At 35.8% G+C, this 18,599-nt stretch overlaps 1 protein-coding gene across 1 annotated transcript in view; it reads left to right on the plus strand.

The window, feature by feature from the left end:
- HCN1 (hyperpolarization activated cyclic nucleotide gated potassium channel 1) overlaps positions 1–18,599 on the plus strand; it is a 194,746-nt gene that overhangs the window by 100,043 nt on the left and 76,104 nt on the right. Inside the window, exon 3 of the mRNA XM_066569615.1 lies at positions 2,304–2,465. Coding sequence (XP_066425712.1) covers positions 2,304–2,465 — 162 coding nt within the window. The remainder of the gene's footprint in view (positions 1–2,303; positions 2,466–18,599) is intronic.

The raw sequence follows: 18,599 nt of genomic DNA on the forward strand, positions 1-18,599 counted from the left end.
TGAAATGCTGATAAAATATTACCACATTATGCAGTCTGGATAATATCCTGGATATGTTCAAGCATTTTTAACATTTTAACACTAAGCTTCACAGAAGCTACTTCTGGAGCAAAGTTTCAGAAATGATGGAAGTTTGCAGTGTTGTACACAGACTGTTGGCAGTCATTTCCTTCAATGGATTTGGTTTCATACAAAATTTCCAACCTTTTAGCATTCTAGCAGTATGTGGCCATTTTGGCAGAGGCACACTAATAATGCAAAGACTTTGAAGAACACAGTGACAAGATAAAACAGTCCTGGAAGAGCCCAAACTCAGCAGCACAATTCCTAAGCCCATAGATGCAGAGTCAGGATGAGGATTCAGAGCCTTGGGTATATATGATTGCTGGGTTTTGAACTCTGGAGAGTTTTGACAATCAGGTCTTTCCCTGGGTCTCTTACAGCAAAGCCTAATGGGAAACTTGAGGGAAAAAGTTCTGACACTTTTCATGTGATCAGGAATTACCTGCTCTTTGCAGTGGTAGTATAGAAACCATGTCAACAAAGTACAACCTGAATGAGAGATGGTGTTCCAAACCAGTAGTAATCCTTGCTATTCTTTCCAGTTCTTCGAAATAAAATGATTACAGTGCACACATCCACTATTTTGGTTCATAACAGCTACTGAAACTGAAGCTATTGAAATGGCTGTAACACAAATCCATTGCTTCACAAGAAAAATGCATAATAGTGACTTTTTATTTCCATTTCCTACTTCTAAATATCAGTGTTATCTTCTCAATTTTGACAGCAGCTAGATGGTATTTGGATAGGATTTATGTTACCAGCCTCTATTTCCAATGACTGTTGAATTGAAATTTGGAATGCATTCTCTGTAAATATTCTAAACTGAAAAACATGTTTTGTACATAGTGTTAGGGTCTGAAGTATGTTTCTAATATGCAGGTTTTGCATTCTGGGACTCAGAATATAAAATGCCATTTTCAAACAACAACCAAGTCCCATGAACAGAAAGTCAAAGATACCACAATGTGCTCTCCATATTTGTACTTGCACTCATTTGCAATGTGGATACTTTACCTTTGCTTTTAGTTTAGATATGTAAAATTTAGGACACAGATTTTCCCTCTTTTATGTGTGATTTTTTTTTTAAATTTAAAAATGCAAAATTTCATGTACCAATATGCCCATATATCTCTAGTCATCTGATGTTTTCAGTCCTAAATCCTCTGGTTTCTATGTCTAGCCACACTACTAAATAGTATTTTATACTTAAAATTCTATGCAACACCAACTGCACATTCTTTAGTTTCTAAATATAACTCCTGCATAGTGATAATTATGCATATTACAATGTTATATATTTATCTTCAGTTGGTTGAATTTTGTAAGAAGTATGAAGTATGTCTGTATTTATAGATTGGAAGTACATTAAAACCAATATAGCAGAGAAGTGCTAAATGCATTTTTTCATACTATTTCAACAGCTGAATGATGCTCCTTATGCAAATTCTGTCCAGCAAATTTACCCATGACAAACTTGAAAATGTCTCTGTTGTTTTTGAGAATTTTATGTGTGATCTACTGTAAGACACTTTTGAGATGTAAATTGTTTGTGTCTTAAGAATGGAGGAATACATTGAAATCCAACTTACTGTATTAAATTGATATGAATTTATCTACTGCAGTAGCCTATGTAGTAGCCATGGAATTATCAGCATTTTAGGAAAATGCTATTAAGAGCTATCAACTACCTTTTTGTCATTTTTGATTGGTGAACCTGTAGATACAAATGGGATTAAAAGTATAAAAGTAGAAGACAAAAAATGTAACACTTGTATTGTTTCCTCACTTAGAATTTTGTGCATTTTAGAAGGTAATAAATGCAAAAATGAATCTTCTGAAGGGGTCATTAAATCTCCCACAACTTTTGGGTATTTAAATACCAAACTCATAGGCAAGTAATGGTATCACTAGCTTTACCAGGTATTTTTTAATTTGTGAGTCTTGCTTCAATTGAAAGGAGTAGGAGGTTTTTAGAAAACACTTTAGTGGGTGACTTCTATCCAATATATGCCTTTTTCAGGAGCTTACATAACACTGGCATGCAGCCAAGAGTCAGGTGTGTCAGTATGGTTCTCTGCTAAAATTAATGTGCTCAAATTAATGATCCTGCCTTAGAAACCTCACCTTTTTTAGAAGTTCAGGATGACACTTCTTTTCCTTTAAGCTGCCTGATGAGAATTAAATGAGTTTGATTTCTGATTGGCAACATGTGCATCACCTGTAATTTTTGTCTGCAGATTTTCCACATGACATACGATCTGGCCAGTGCAGTGGTGAGAATCTTTAATCTGATTGGAATGATGCTCCTGCTGTGCCACTGGGATGGTTGTCTACAGTTTTTAGTACCGTTACTTCAGGATTTCCCACCAGATTGCTGGGTGTCCCTAAACGGTATGGTTGTAAGTATTGTTCATTTTTCATTGTGCTTTCTAAACATTATTTTTCTAAACAGTTAGCTTCAGAATTTAGTGTAAAAACACATGCCTAGTAATATGCTGCCCTGCAATATATTCAAGGTTACTTTCATATTTTGTTGGCTCACTTGCTAATGAACTAAAGTTTGTTTTATAGTCCTCATGGTCAATAAAATTATATTGACTCACTTTCAGTAAATGAGCCAGAAAATACTTTAAGTTTCAAAGTAATCCTAGTTTATTAACCCTTATTACCTAAAAAAATAAAAATAAATTCCCTAAAAAGAAATATGGAAACACTCAGTTCACCACTGCTTTCAGTTTAGGCCATAGTTTCAGAATGCTACTGAAAGTAGATTATTGGCATTAGTTTCATGTAATGTTATCCTCAGTTTGTAAACTTCTGAGTCATGTAATGATCCATTGTTCCAAACACACAGATCAAGATTTTTATAAGTAAAATAAGATAAATAGAGTCAGTTGTAGGATCGTTTTCTGTGTGGGAACAGAATGTTCAAGGACAGAATGTGACTGTGCGTTATTTATAAGGACGGGTAATGACTTTCTATTTAAAGGACAATGGCTGTGAAAAATACTTTTTTTTAATCAAGTCAGATAATGTGGCAGTATACAGAACATTTTTATAGGAGTTACAGTGAAATTGTTGGAATTGTTTGGTCTATAGCCAAAACAAAAGGCCTCAAGCAGCTCTCTCATTGGTGATCTGAAAGTATGTGTCTCTCCAGTTTTTGTAATCTTAGGATCCATAAACCATCACCTTTATTGTAGATGGGCATCTTGCTCAGTGTCACATATTCCTACTGTAAAACCATAACAGTATTTGTTCCTTTAGGAACATGATACTGCACATAATTGTGGGAGCTCCTTGACTAAGCCTGTCAGTCACACAGACAAGTATTTGCAGTCATCAGGCAACATCTTTAATGATAACCAGCATGTTTGCTGACATCTCATTGTCCCTGCTTTTCTAAAAAAATACTGACATATCTTCAAAAATGGGTTTGCTACAATAAAAGTAGGTCACCACAGTGCTGACTGGCACATCTTTCCATTCTGCTGTATTCTGTGTTCTGCTTTCTAACATCCTCCATTCATGTTTACAAAGCATAAATTTTCTACCAGCTTTTTAAAGATCTGGATGAAAATCATGCTAGTGAATGAAAGGAAGTCCTGGATTACACTTAATTGAAATATTTAACTTTTAGAAAACACTAAACTTTTAAATTCTCTCTGCTCCTTAAGAGCTGCATTCAATCTTAAGAAAACTGTACACATTATGCACATGCTCAGACCCTTTTTTCTGCCTACCCACATTCAGGGTTTTTTTTATGGAAACAATATTCTCTCTCTACTGTCTGCATAAACTTGGAAAGATCCTTTCTGAAAGTTGCAGCACTAATTTTTTTTTATCAGCAACTGCATTTGTTGTTTATGTTGAATGAACATTGGGGAGAAATTTGAATATAAAGTTCACAGCATAGGCAGTCTTTTACGCCAGGGGCAAGAGAAAGAGAGGTGGGATGCCAGCCTGGAATCAGAACCATATTTAAGACCAGTCTTAGGGAAAACATATAGACCTTTCTAGATGTGTCATGGTGTTACAAGACATTTCCTAGTTGTTTTCCAGGCTTTGGGGATGAATTCTTTAACACTAAAAAAAGACAGTGAAGCTGTCATGGGATATCGGTCCTCTAAAATGATAGTGGAAACAGGAGGAGGATGATGATGATGATGATGGTTATCTGCTTTTCTGGTGTGTTCAGAATCTAACTGACAGGGACCTTGTTTGAAAAGGTTTCACATTCCTGATACTGCAAGAGCTTTGGCAAGAGGGAAACTTTACTCTCCTGGTATACTGTAACATATAAAAATTTAATCTACTCTGAATTTTAACTTTTGATACTGAGATGAATGCACCTGGTAGTGGGGTTTGGATGCTAAGTAAAATTTTGAACTTAATAATTGTGATCACTGGCTTGAAGACTTATTTAAACCAATGTGAGCTCAGCCAGAAAAAAGTCAGTTTTTCCAAAATGTAAGTCAGTGGCAAGTCAAAGCTTTTGCAGATAATCTGTTAATAAAGGAAGTAAGGAAGTTGGAAGGATGACATGGTGTCTCCTCAACTGACACAGCCCAACCTACTCTTCCAGTCCATAGCTCCATTCTGTCTTGCACATTAGTTGCTTCAGGCTGCAGACTGAAAGGACGTTTAAAAGCCTTGTCTTGAAAGCTGTTTCATCTGTCTGAACTGATACACGAAAGTATCCAAATGCCTAAGGCATGCTCATGGTTTTAATTTATAAATACTGTAAAGGGAAGTAACATAGATTAAATTTAGTGTCATGGAGGAATAGGAAAATGAGCCCAGGTTGCAGGTTGCTTACTACCTCTTTGAACAATGTGACTGAATGAAATTAAAACAAAACAAATTAGTTGGATTTTTATCTTTGAAAGGTTACAGAAACTTCATAGTGCAACACAAAGGAGACTATAAAATGGAAAGCCCTCTCTGTAAAAGGGGATAAGATCACCCCTGGTTAACACTGTACCAACCTACAACCTAAGTAGTTCAACAAAATTGTTCAGATCACATTGCTATACTCTTTGCCATGATAATAATTATGAGCCCATATTGTATCTGTACTCTCAGCTTGAACCTCTTGGCAGTTCCTAACCTAGGCCCTCATCTTGCAATAAAATGACTGCCAGAGCTGACATCTTCCAGAATGTCAGAGTACTGGCCATTAAAAATAAGAACACTGGTAAATACAGTGTGAAAGTAAGTAGCAGCTGTTTCCCCCCCATTCCCTCCTCACTTTAAGTCACATTCCAGCCCATCCATTACAGACAAAATAAGGGTAAATTACTTGTAGGAGGGAATATAGCTCTTTGATGTAGTTTTAGTTTTTTTAAACACTAGGCTTTTTTAACTCCTAAAGAAGGTCTTTTCTGAAGAAGTTTCGCAGACTTTCTTAATGATGCTGCCTAATTTCTCCTTGGTTCAGAAAGCCTATTATCTGCAGCTCCCTGTGTAATTTATCCTCAGCTTTCTGATCTGCATTGCTTTAGACTAGTGTCCTTCCATAATGACTCATAGACTAAACATTTTTATCATGCCTCAGAGTTTGAGCCAGTAGTTCCTTAAAAAATTAAGACTAAAACTTTCAGATACACACAAATCACTAGGTAAACACAAAACCAGAAAACCACAGTGGTCCTCTGCCATAGTCAGTCTATGCAAACCAAGATTCTGCATTCAGTTTCAGGTGCAGTAATTGCAAAACCAATGTGTGGGTCCCAGCTGATGAACTCACCCAGTCATGTCTTATATGGGGAGGGTTTCTAGGCAAGTACAGATAAGAGATGACTCTTTTGCCACTGATGCCATCTGGCTATCTAAACATCAGAGCCTGTAATATAGCATACCTTGCAGCAGATCATTACTAACAATATCTGAAGATTCCCAACCTATACGTTCCTGCCTGTATTTGCAATAATTAGTTGTATGGTTAGGAAAACATATGGTCCCTTAAGCAAGATATTTACCTGGGCTTTACAGATCTTTTTATTTATAATGTTCCCTTTGTGAAATAAAAGTGTAGTTGGAGAGGTACAGAATTTAACTGGAATGGTGAGTTTTCTAAAAGCCAAAAGAGACTGTAAAGCTTTTGGAATGCCTTACTTTTCTGGCATTTCCTCTGGCAGTCAGCCAATGTTTGCTCAGCAAGAGCCCTTCAGGTACTCTGATTTATTTTGTTTTGTCTTTTCCTTTTTGTCCTTGCAGTTGGATTGTTTACAGCTCTTGGGGTGTTCTAGGATGGATTTAGTAACCTGGGATTTTGCATTGTATTGATGCCCATTTGTGTCTCATAACTTCCTCAGGGGCAATAGAAATCAGACCTTCTTCATCTCTGATGATATCAGCATTGCTAGTAAAAGAATTTGGGAATTTCTGCTGTAGAATCTGGAAGTCTCTCTCATTATAATACGAATTTCTTAATATTTGATAGGGAAATTCAGAAAGGCAGGAGATGGTTAGGATTTATAATGCCCTAAGAACTATACTAACATACATGTAATATATAAAAAAGCTCTTTAGTATACTACCCAAAAATATAATATAATTAATAATATAATTATAATTAATATAAACTATTATTTTAAATATCAGCATTTCTTACTAATGAGCACCATTTTCAATTGCACAATCACTTTTTTTTTCCAGTAAGATCTCTGCATTACTTATTGGAGCTCAAAGATTTCATTATAGTTATTTTGATATGTTATTCTTCATTGAGTTTTTTTCCTTTTTGATAATACATCAGCTTAGCACCTTCTTCCCTATAGCTGGCAATTAGGAAAGCTAGTTTTGTCATGAGATTTTTCCGCATTTGATCATTATGTGATAATCATCATTTAGAGCTTCGCAAATGTTTCTGGGTAAATTTTAATCTTATACTGGGTGCTTAAAAAGTATGGACCATATGGAAATCACCTGATTCCTAGAGGCACTGAGGATCTGATGTGGTATACTATTATTCTAATGTATTTTTTACTCATATATTTATATTAATGTGTGTCCATTTAGTTAGTGCAGTGCATCTTGGAACAGATAAAAGTGTGAAATTACAAATCAGAGATGGGCTGGGATCAAAATTAGTGGAATTGCTCAAGTCAGATACTCTGTTTACAACACAATTTGAAAATGCAGTCATATCAGTAACAACAATATGTAACTGACATCCTCAGGACTGAGACACACAGGTTTTTAAATCTACAGTGAGTATTTATATTGCAATGTGCAGCTGTTCGGAATTCAGTTGCTGGTCTCTCCTGCCCTCAGCACTGACCTAGTCACTGAGGTCAGTGTGCTTCCTCCTGCATTAAGATGATGAAGTAATGACCTGTTTCACTGGTCTGGCATGAAGTGATAGGAAAATACATTAATTTGTGTGATTTTTCTGTAACAGAAAATGCAGAGGAAAATCTGTGGCTGTGCAGTGCTAAACAACAAGGTAGGTTAAATGCAAACTGAGGACATGCATTAACTGCGATACCAAAATTTTATGCCAAGCTAGTGGGGGCTAGAGAAATAGGGTATCTGAGGACACTGTTGATTTAATTCAGAGTGTCGTGATCAATGAAGGGGAAAACAAATCAGGTTTTCATTTTTACCACAAGTGCTGAGAATCTAGGAAGCCCACATAGGTTTTCACTTATGCTTTATTCTGTTCTCTGACAGGTTAGCAGTTAGTCTGCTTTTGCAGGCCTAGAATGGCAAGTAGTAATAATTTTAATAATTTTTCTTTCCAAACTTGTTTCCTTCCAACCTCTTTGGTGTAATATTCTGTACATTTTTTGATGTCTCATATACTTTAGGCTGTATTTTTGACATTAGATTTCTGATGTGCTTAGATAAAAACAGTTATTAGATTTCCCCAGCCTTACAGTTACTGAGATTTCTTTTTTTTTTCCTGTATATTATTTCTGCCATTAATGTCTTCTCAGATTATAAATGTTACTTTATTGTCTTAAGGCCATGAGCTAATTCAGATGTAAAACCATAAGAACTGAAAAATAAAGGTATAAAATCAATTACAGGGAGGTTTAAAAATTTTTAGAAGCTTAAAAATAGGGAAAGTTGTATTTCAATATCTGGATTATAACTTCCTCAAAAGGGAAAATAGTCATTCAGAGAAGGTGTTCCCAGCTGTAATCACAGAACTCCACCAACTGTGAGAACTGTTCAGCATTGCAAACTCACTTATTGTCATAAGTCCTGCCACTTTATGTTAGTCTCACTAAAATGCTTAAAACTACTGCTGTAGTATTGATGTTATTATTTAAGGCTGCTGGTGATAGTTATTTTAGTAGATATTAGTGCCTAATGGAAGGATCTAAATTAGGACAGGTTTGTAAGTGTTGATTGTAGCACTGTGTTGCTGATGTGATAATAGGTGCTAAAGAGGATGACTTCTCTAATGAATTAGTTGTCTGCCTTGCATGCTTCTGTTTCTTTCAGATAGAAAGCTGGTCTTCCCTATATGGGATGAGAATAATGAAACAATCATTTAGAGGGAGCATAAAAAAGCAAGTTGGTACACTTAAAAGATTCTAACTTATTTCCACGCTTTTTCTGTGTTTTCAAAAGAGCTAGTAGAAATATGTCAAGGAGCAGATGCAAGGAAGAACTTGCTTTATTTGCCATCAAAATTTGGTTTCCATGTTTCTCTCTCAAGAATCAACACAACTCATAAATGCTAATGCTGAAGTATATTGTGATGGGATTTCTGGTAACTGTAAACTACAAAATATTTTATGTAAGCCTTACACCTGAAAGAATAGAAGAAATTGCACATAAAATTGTAAAGTCTTTTGTTGTGTTTGATAGACATTCAAGGGGAAAATAACAGACTTCATAAAGTGTGCTCTAAGCCATTTCTTTAGTAAAAAATGTGAACTAAAGTAAAAAATATAAATTGAGCCTATCATGTTTTAGAACCTTGTATCCCACATTTACCCTGGAGTAAATATTCAGAAGGTGTTATAAGCACCACATGGCCAAAAGCAGATTCTCTGTTGTAGAAGAGAGTGTTCCCTTTGTTCTGGGGGGGATCTAGATCAGTCTGCTTTGCTCTGTAAATTTAAAATGTTTATCTGCATGTAGTTGTACTCTGGATTGAACTGGAATATAAATGTGAAAAAATTACTTTGAAGTAGATTTCCCTGGGTGGCCTTTTCTCTTGTGATTGGAGTATCCAAAAACTGAACTCTTGGAATATTTATGCCAGACCAGGTTTTCCAGAATAAACCCAGTGTAGATATATCCAGATGAATACCATTCCTATACAGCTGTTTTTCTGCAAATCTTCGTCTTTTTAATTGAAAACCTTAATAAAAATGCACAGCCTAATTCATGATCTATATGATTTAAGGCTATACAAAAATGTGGTTTGCACAAGGTCCATATTTTTGTCAAAGGGTCATTATCAGAATCAGATTTTCTCAAGAGCACTGATTTTACTGCTTTTACCTGATGAGTTTTTTGATATCAAATCTGAATTTTCTACACATCACACATTCAACATCTGACTCATTCTAATATTTAAAATGCATCTGGAGAGAAGTCTCTACTGGGATGCAATTAGACATGAAAAAATGGCCATCTGAAATTGCGCATTTAGAATGCTTACATTTCACATTGGAAAAAAATCAAAGCAAGATACTTTGTTCTGATTCACATAATTTTAACCCAAGTCACTCTGATACATGAGAAACTTGAGATATAGGTCTGTGGCTACCAGACCTATGTCAATAGTCTGTAGGATCTGTAATCTAGAATCCCAAAATCCCAAATGAAGAAAAGAGGTGTTTATAATATTTCTTTCTAAAATCTGGTTATTTATGAACTTCTCTCTCCAAGAAAATTTTAATATTTCATATTTTCACTTTAATTTGAATTTGAATGAACTTAAAACCTTCCCTATAAAACTGGAGGTCTCAATTTACATTCACTTCTGGTTACCAAAACATAAGGAAAAGTAGGAAATACATGGCATGATATTTTCTTCCATTTGTTTTAGCCTACTAATTTTTCTTCATGTCTGAAATGGTTTTGCCCATACTGTTTATACATATAAACCAGGGATGTACACAGTTTATTTGGGTGTGAGCTGCATGTACTTTGTCTCTTTTAAAAATATAGGATAATTTTCTTTAAGATTGCTCTCATACATCTGTTTCCTGCTCTTCCTGCTTTCTGCACAATATACTCATTTGAGCATATTCAACCTGAACTAACTCAAATAGACACCTCAAACTTTGAGAAAATTGAATCTAATAGAAATTATGAATGAGATTTTGCATAGGAGAATCTTTATATTTTCTGAAGTATACAGCATCTTATTTATTATGTTTATTTATTAATTTTGTTGCTAATGAGTAAATTTTTAATATCTTCTAGATGTGTGTACAGATGTTCACATATTATTTGTAAAAGCAAGCAATGAATACTTTTAGTATCAATAGCTTAAAATATGGAATGCCCTTTATATATATTTTGCTTTCTTTCTGGTATCTGGATTTTTATATTTGTCCATTTATGCTTTAACAGATATTATTAATCTGTTAATATCTGTTAAACATAAGGAAAAGAACCAAGCCCTATGGTGAAACTTTCTCTGCCATGTGCCATGTTTAATAATTTTCACTGGGTTTCTTTTCCTCATGTGAGGGGAAAAGCAGTGTTATCATTAAAAAATTATTAGTATTTCTCAAAATAATGTACTCAGAAATAATGTACTCAGCTATCTAATTTAGCTGCAAAAGTAAAACCATTTGCCCTCAAATTTAAAAAAAAACATTATTGACATTGACTTAATATTTTCTCTTTGTTTTGAATCACTGATATTTACTACAAAACGTTCATGACAGCCTCCTGTGAAGTGGATTGGAGCAGAGAGAGATATGAAACCTTGAGCAGAGATACACTATGAGGTCTTGTTTATTAAGACAATATTCCCTGTATTTTGGGGTACTGCTAACATGAGAGAGCTGCTTTGAAACAATCTCTTTGAAAGCCAGCAGTTGGCATTTGAATGAGATAAGAAAACAATGCCCATATTCTTCACAAATGACTCATGTTCCCTTTCTAATCCATCACATCCATCATTTTAGTCACTGTGCTTGATCTTTTATATTCAGAAGACAATAAAGTTAGCTTGCAATTGAGGGTAGCACTTTGACAATAGTACATACAGTCAAAACAGGATTATCTACATTGTATAGATAGGGAGAGAATTAACATGACTGGTTTTGAACAGCTGTCTACTTAGGAGTGATGTTTTCAAGTGGAGTGCACTCAGACTGCTAGTTCAGTTTTACAAAGAGTAATTGGATACTGCTCAGGAATAAAGGCAGTGTACCACTAATTTGTCACTCTTTGCAGTAATATGTAATACCCCTCTCCTTATCTCTAATAGTAAAAGACTTAAATTTTTTCTCTTAGATACAGCTAAAAAATTATGGCAAACCTAAACTCAGCTAAATGTTGCTAGAACTACATTGACAGAAGAATATTTGAGGGAGTTTCCTGTCTATTTTAATAGCTTTTTCCAGGTGTTCAGAAATTAAGTTTATCATCCTTGATAAAAGCCTTTGCTGGGAGCAAAATAAAACTAAGATTTGTGTGGTAAGAAAATGCAAGAGCTCACCATGGAAATGTACATTTAGGAGAATGGGTAGGCATGCTGCATTTCCAGTAAGTAAGGACAGATTTGACCCTGGAATTTGTTGGACCTATGCAGATGCCTCTCTATGAGCTTTCATAGGCCATGCCATTCACCTAAATGCTGCCTGTCCTGTACCACCATCTCTCTATATGAAACACAGATGCAATACAGAATTTTTAAATGTGCTTTTACCTTCTTGTTACTCTCTAACACTGATTATCATGGCTTTACTCTTGCAGCTAGACTATCCTGCTGCTACATACACTTTTGTGCATATAAAACTTGAGATGAATGAATGAATTTTTGAGTTGTATGAATAAGCAAGGATGAGGTTCCCTTACGTTTTTGCATTCTGTATCTTGACAAAGAAGCTGTTAATGCAAACATATAAAGGCTGAGAGGAAGTGCCTTTAGATTTAATGGTGTATTGCTCCTAGGAAACATGCTTTGCAGATCAATAAAATATACTAAACCTAAGCAACTCTTGTTGCATTTTTGTGAGGGAAACCCTCCCACACACACAGAGTGACATGGGGAGCAGAAAGAAGGAATGCGACAGTTTAAATAGAAATAGAACATCTGAGGTAGAAGTTGCATTTTTTCTAAGCATGAGCCAGTGCGCTTAACCATTGCAACATGATCTGAGGAAACATAAAGTTGGCATGTGTACAGATAAATAAAAGATGAAGGGTTTCTAGGCTTTAAAAAAAAGATTTTTTTTTTTACTCTTTTGCTTTTAAAATCCTTCAGAGTTGGTATAAGAAAGTGCTCACTACTTACCCACACAGTAAAGACATAGACATCTGCCCAGAAACTATCTAGAACATACTCTAAAAACTTTTCTCATTAATAATGCTAGAGGCAAAAAAATGCCATTTAAATGCCATATTCACTTACAGTAGTAAAATTGAATGCAAAATCTGAATTAGAAACTAAATATGGTATCAATTAAAAAGACACATAAATGCAATATAATGTGTGTTTCTAATCAATAATGACTCTCAATTTTATTTTAAAAGATAGTAAAAAAAAAGCATGGTATTTTGCTGTTTTGAAGAATGAAAGCTGCCTTGATGTTTATCCTCTGATGACTTTCCCTCCACAGAGTGACCTTGTTCTTTTTCGCAGTTTTAACTATAAAGGTTGGATTTGAAAAATACTTTAGTATATTTTATTTTTTAACACAAATTTTGGGATTTTTGATGTAAATTTCAGAAGGAAGAAATAGCCATGTAATCTGAAATTAGATTCAGAGATTAGATTCAAGACCATTTGAAACCTAATTTAAATGAAACAGAAACTTCACTCTGTAATGTTTACAAGGGAATTACAAACTGTTTTTATCTGTAACTCAGCTTAAACTTGTCTGCCCTATTTGCTTGCAGGATCCAAATCATGGTTGCTATAAAAACAAATGATTGTTGTTTGTCACTGTTCAGAATAAGTGCCATAGATGTGCAGAGTGCTGTGGTTTGCTAGATTTATTAAAAGATTCAAACATTGCTGTGGTATTGGTTTCAAGACAAGTTTAACTGACCCTATCTGAAGTGAGTGGTTCTATTACTTTGTTTTGACAAACTAAGTAAAAAAAACTAAAAAAAAAGGCTCTTATTTTGATTCTACTTAACATTAAATAGATATGCTGTCGATTATCAGATTTTTAAAATCAATCTTGAAATGTGGCATGTTCCCAGTTAACATGAAGGTTCTAGCTAAGAAAGGTTTCCAACCATTTGCATGTTAGATAATGCAATTTTTGGGTAAATATATGCCATTTTCCTTAGAATCTGAGTCCTTTTAGATGTTTCCAGTTTAACATCCTTCCCAACCTTTTACAAGCAAGGTAAATGTCATACTTTCAATAAACAGATTTACAAATATGTGCCCTGAATCCAAGAACTCTTTTTGTCTCACTGCATGCTCTCTGCTGTATAACTTTATCTATATAAGTAAATAATTCTGGTGTTTGCATTCTAAGCATTCCTCTGTTCTCATTTGGGATCTTTTTTTGTCTTTCATCTGCTCCTATCTGTGGTTTATGATACCATCTCTCTGTAGTATGCTTACATTAAATCCGGTGTGCTAAAACAGAATTCACCAAGTCAAATCTGCAGCACCTCTTACAGACCCCCTCTGACTTTTGTCAGACTTGCAAGGGCAAACACATGTCCTGATCTGACTGCAAAGTTCAATTGCAAGAGAAAAAACACGGATCATAAAATAAAACCAGAACTTGAGAGAAGAGACTGTTCTAGGGAGTTTTATTTTCTCCTCTGGATTGGAGCTAGGAAGAAATGGGGTGTCAAGTCTATCCATGAAAACAGAGGTATGCCCAGTAGGGAAGCTCAGGAAGATAATGGATGCAGCTTTAGCTGAATAGGATCCTGGGCAGCTTATGGAAAGAGAAATTCTCCCCTGGAGGTGATAAAGAGCACCTGCATTAACATTCTACTCTGAATCACCATCTGCAGAAGTCAGATTTTTACTGACTGTGTAGGGAGCCTAGGGAGACCTGCCAACTCTCTTAGCTATCAAAGTGAAGTACCTGAAGTCAGCTGAAGTGAAATTTTGGGATGCCTTTCTCTCTTAGTGCTGGCTCTCACAAACAAATCTCAGGAGAAATACAGCCACTGGTCATTGCAAACATCCACATGTAAACAATAAAAAAGTGCAATGCACTTTTCCTGTTCATTGTCCATCGCTGAGGATTGTGGTGTTCCTGCTGTGCCTCCCTCCCTCAAGCATCAGAGCCAGACTTCCCATGTCTGGCCTCTCCCCAGGGTTTCTTCTCTGGCCTGGGCTGTCTGCCTTAGCCTTACCTGCTTCTGTCAGAGAATTTTATCCTCAGATCTACACTGAAGAACCTGAGTTCCAGGGAACTACTCACTGGGTGGATGCTTTAGCTCCTCTGCAGGATTATTTTGCAGGTCTTCCTGTAATCCATGCATGTAGTTTAACTCTTAATTGCAGCAAGAGAATTTCTTCCTTTTTATGTTGTCGATATGAAACTTTCCCATGGGCCTTCCAAGCATTTCTACATAGTTAAATGGCATTACCATTGTTCTGTGGATTAAACAGTTGTTTCATAAATACTTGCTATGGAACTGTGAGAGGGCAAGTTGGCTAAAGAAAAGTTAAACCTTCCACTAAACCAGATTGCTTAAAGCCCCATTCAACCTGGCCTTGATCACTTCAAGATGTGGAGGGACATCCACAACTTCTTGGGGCAACCTTTTCCAATGTCTCACCATCCTCCCAGTAAAGAATTTCTTTATATATATATATCTAATTCTAATCTAAAACCACTGTCTTTCAGTTTAAATCCATTTCTCCTTGTCTTATCACTACATGTCATTGTAAAAAGTTGCTCACCCTCTTTTTCATAAGCTCTCTCTTTGTACTGGTAGCCTGCTAAGAGGTCTTCCCAGAGGTGCTCCAGGCTGAACAATTCCAACTCTCTCAGCCTTCATCCCTTCATTCATCTTTGTAGGCCTCCTCTGGACTTGCTTAAACAGGTAGAAAGTTGGACAGGGAAACAAAAGTAGTATAAAGACAAACTGAATGTGTCCCAGTTAATGGTTGAGCTGTTGGGAGTTCATTCAGGTGGGACCAGCAGAATGTCTCCTTGCAGTTTCCCTGTTCCATTTCCAAGGATGGCAAGGGAAGATGCCCAGGAAAGATCAAACCACAGTAAGCATGGGGTGATGTTTCTTTCAGTTTTCAGAAATGTGCTGCTGAGCTTCTGAGCTGGTATCCAGGTGTTTAGCAGCTATCACTATGTGTTTCTTCTAGTAGTCTGCCCAGTCCTATTATGCACGACCATGCAAAAAAGTTCATATTTGTCCAGAAGCACAGGCATAGTGTCACAGGATCGTGACTCTGATGTGCTGTCATGTACTGTCAGTGTCAAGCTGGCCTTGATGGCTGTCCTTGACGCTGCACCTCGCACTGGGGTGACTGTACCTGAGGGAGCCCAGAGCAACCAAGTGGGCACTGTCTTTATAGCTGGAACTGGGACCTGTGTGCTCCACACCTCTTGGGTGAATGCTACAGGATCACTCAGGTGCTCCGTGAATTCCCTAAAGGATGATAAAAGAGGAGCATGTTCCCCCTTCTTCCTCTCAGAGTCCAAAGTTCAAACCCTCAAGGCCATGATATTCTTCTATGATTTAGATTAACCTCCCTCTGCTAGAAGAGGGAAATGAAATTTTTGTGAGTCACTAAGCCAGTCCTTTTTCTTATAATGCCTAGACATCATTTTGTGGGTGGTATTTAGGCTGCTAAATTATTTTTATTCATATTATATTACCTTGAAAGTCTTGCAGACTCTAGTAAGCACCTACAGTTTTAAGGCATCTGAGTTTAAGAAAAGGTCATCAGGAAACTCTGATGTATTCTCAGAAAAAAAAAAGCCTCTGACCTAGATTCAGCCTACTTGCTTTGACACTGAGGTTTGTTCTTTTCATAGAGCCAAAATAGGTTTTCAGCTGCAGAACTATTTTGCTTCCTGCTGTCACTGCCTAATAAAATAATGCACAGCTTTTTGTAGGATGTAGTATTTGATGAAGAATTGTGCTTTACCAAAAATGCAGATCAGCCTCTTGAGGGCTCAGATATTTAGTAAGGTAATTTTCTGAAGAACTGTAAACTAACGAGATGCAAGGTAGAGTCTCAAAGGCATCAGGTTAGGAAATTTATCGAAAGAAATGACAAGAAAAGTACCAGCTAACAGAAAAAAAAAGCTTAAAACCAGCACAGATCCTCTGCCTTAAAAAAATCATTACTTAAATAAAACATGATAAAAATTATATCCTTAGACTAAGCAGAACAGTACTTGAATTAGCCTATATGGTACCAAGAACCACTTTACTAGAGAAAAAACCTGTTTTTAAATCACTGGATTCAGTAACTCACAAATCCCAATCCTACCCTTATGCTGATTCTCTGTGTCAAAGTAGCATTCCTTCACCTTGATTCATTTTTAAGCAGATTAAAACATATTCAGACTCTTTGTGAGTAGATCAGTTTAGACCATTTTAATCTACTGTAATCTTTTTTTTTTTCCCCTCTAAGGACACATTCTTAAAAATATTTACAAGGGAAATGAATTTAACTGGAGTATGCCTATACATAAAACAAGGAGGAAGATAGTGGAAAATGTTTGAACATTTTGAAATATTTGTAGTGGGAAACCATTGAGATACTATTAATTTGTGCATATCTGTCTATGTACTTTCCAAATTATGTATCAAGTTTGCCTAGATATTTCCTAATGATAGCTTTTTCTGCCACTAGTGAGTTGTTTTCTGCCTTTTTTAATGTAGCTTTAAAATCCCTTTGATTCAAAGAGAATGGTGACAACACTCAGAAAGCTCAGTGTCCCCTTCCAAAACCATGTAATTTCCATTTGTCATCTTATTTGCGATTGGATGCTTCATATAATTTGCTGTCTAGTCTGAGTTGTTCACATAGTAGAGAGCTTGAGCTCCTTCTACCAAGTTCCCTTTCCTAAATTGCTTGCAAATATTGTCTGCGATGGCGTAGATTCTTCCTAGCAGTTTTCAGTGAAGCAGTGCACTATGGAGTCACGAGTCAGGTTTATGTCACTTCACTCCTTCTCCTGCTTCCCAGAACTGCTCTATATTAAGCCCACATTATCATCTGCCTATTCTTGACTATCTAGATAGCTACTGTTAAAAATGCAAAGCTTTTCTTGGTGATTGCATTGTAAAAGCATTTCATAACTGGTTTGATTCAATACTTGAAGCTTGTTAAGTAAACTGTTTTACATTATATCCAGCTCCTTTCCCCAAATGAAAGGAGCAGAGCAAAGAGATAAGTTGTCTTTAGTGCACACTGAATTCTTACCTCTCCTGAACAAAGCTATTTCATGAACAAAGTTGCTCATCAAAAATGCTGCCTTGTAAGATTTCTGTATTCTCTTATTAGATATGCCATTGTATTGGGTTTTTCTTCTTTTCCTGTAAGAAAATTAATTTTAAGATGCATTGTTTGCTCAGAAGAAACCTGTAGATACACTTGTAATCACTTACTGTGACCACATGATACTTACTGTGATTAGAACATATTTTCCCATTTGTAGGCAATGTATATCTGTTCCAGTCAGTCCCTTGTAAACAATGGCACTTAGTTTATTCTGGGATAAAAAATCATAGTTGTTTGAACATAATCAAAATCTGAGTGCATTATGACAAAGGAAAACAAAAGCCAACAGCCTTGATCAGATTTTTAATTTATTTGATAAATTTCAGTAAGGAACTTTGTTCACTGGAGAAGTATATTAGCAGATAAATCTTCAATATTTTCTGTATCAGGAAAAATAATCAAAATAAAAGGAAAGATCTGCCATGCTACATTGTCTTTGTTTGATGGGTAGTACCAAAGATGTAGCACCAAAAAATGATAACTAATGGTAACTAATCTGTTTCAGTGCTAAATGTTTGTAAAAACTATTTTTTGAAATATGTTATATGATAGTGAAGTTGATTTGAAATCAGGGGAGAGGGAATGCTCTCCAGAAGCAGTAATTTTTGCTAAAGATGATACCTTCTGGTCAGTTTGAAAACACACATATAAAAAAGAAATCATTACTGGTTGGCAAAGAGCTGCTTGACACCCCTCTTATAGAAGCAGTTCACATCCTGTGAGAGTTCTTTAAGGAACTGAAACACAAATCCTTTAAAAATGCCTGTCTGCTTCCCTGCACTCTGATTTTCTTTTCAAGAAGATGGGAAAGAGATGAAGTAACAGGTACAATTTGGAAGAATTCTTTCACCAGTATTCATCCCTTAGTTTGTAGCTGACTGACTGACAAGGGGGTTGTACTGATATTATAGATTAAATAGGC

Source organism: Molothrus aeneus, chromosome Z (assembly GCF_037042795.1).
Source record: "Molothrus aeneus isolate 106 chromosome Z, BPBGC_Maene_1.0, whole genome shotgun sequence".
In the NCBI taxonomy this organism is placed as follows: Eukaryota; Metazoa; Chordata; class Aves; order Passeriformes; family Icteridae; genus Molothrus; species Molothrus aeneus.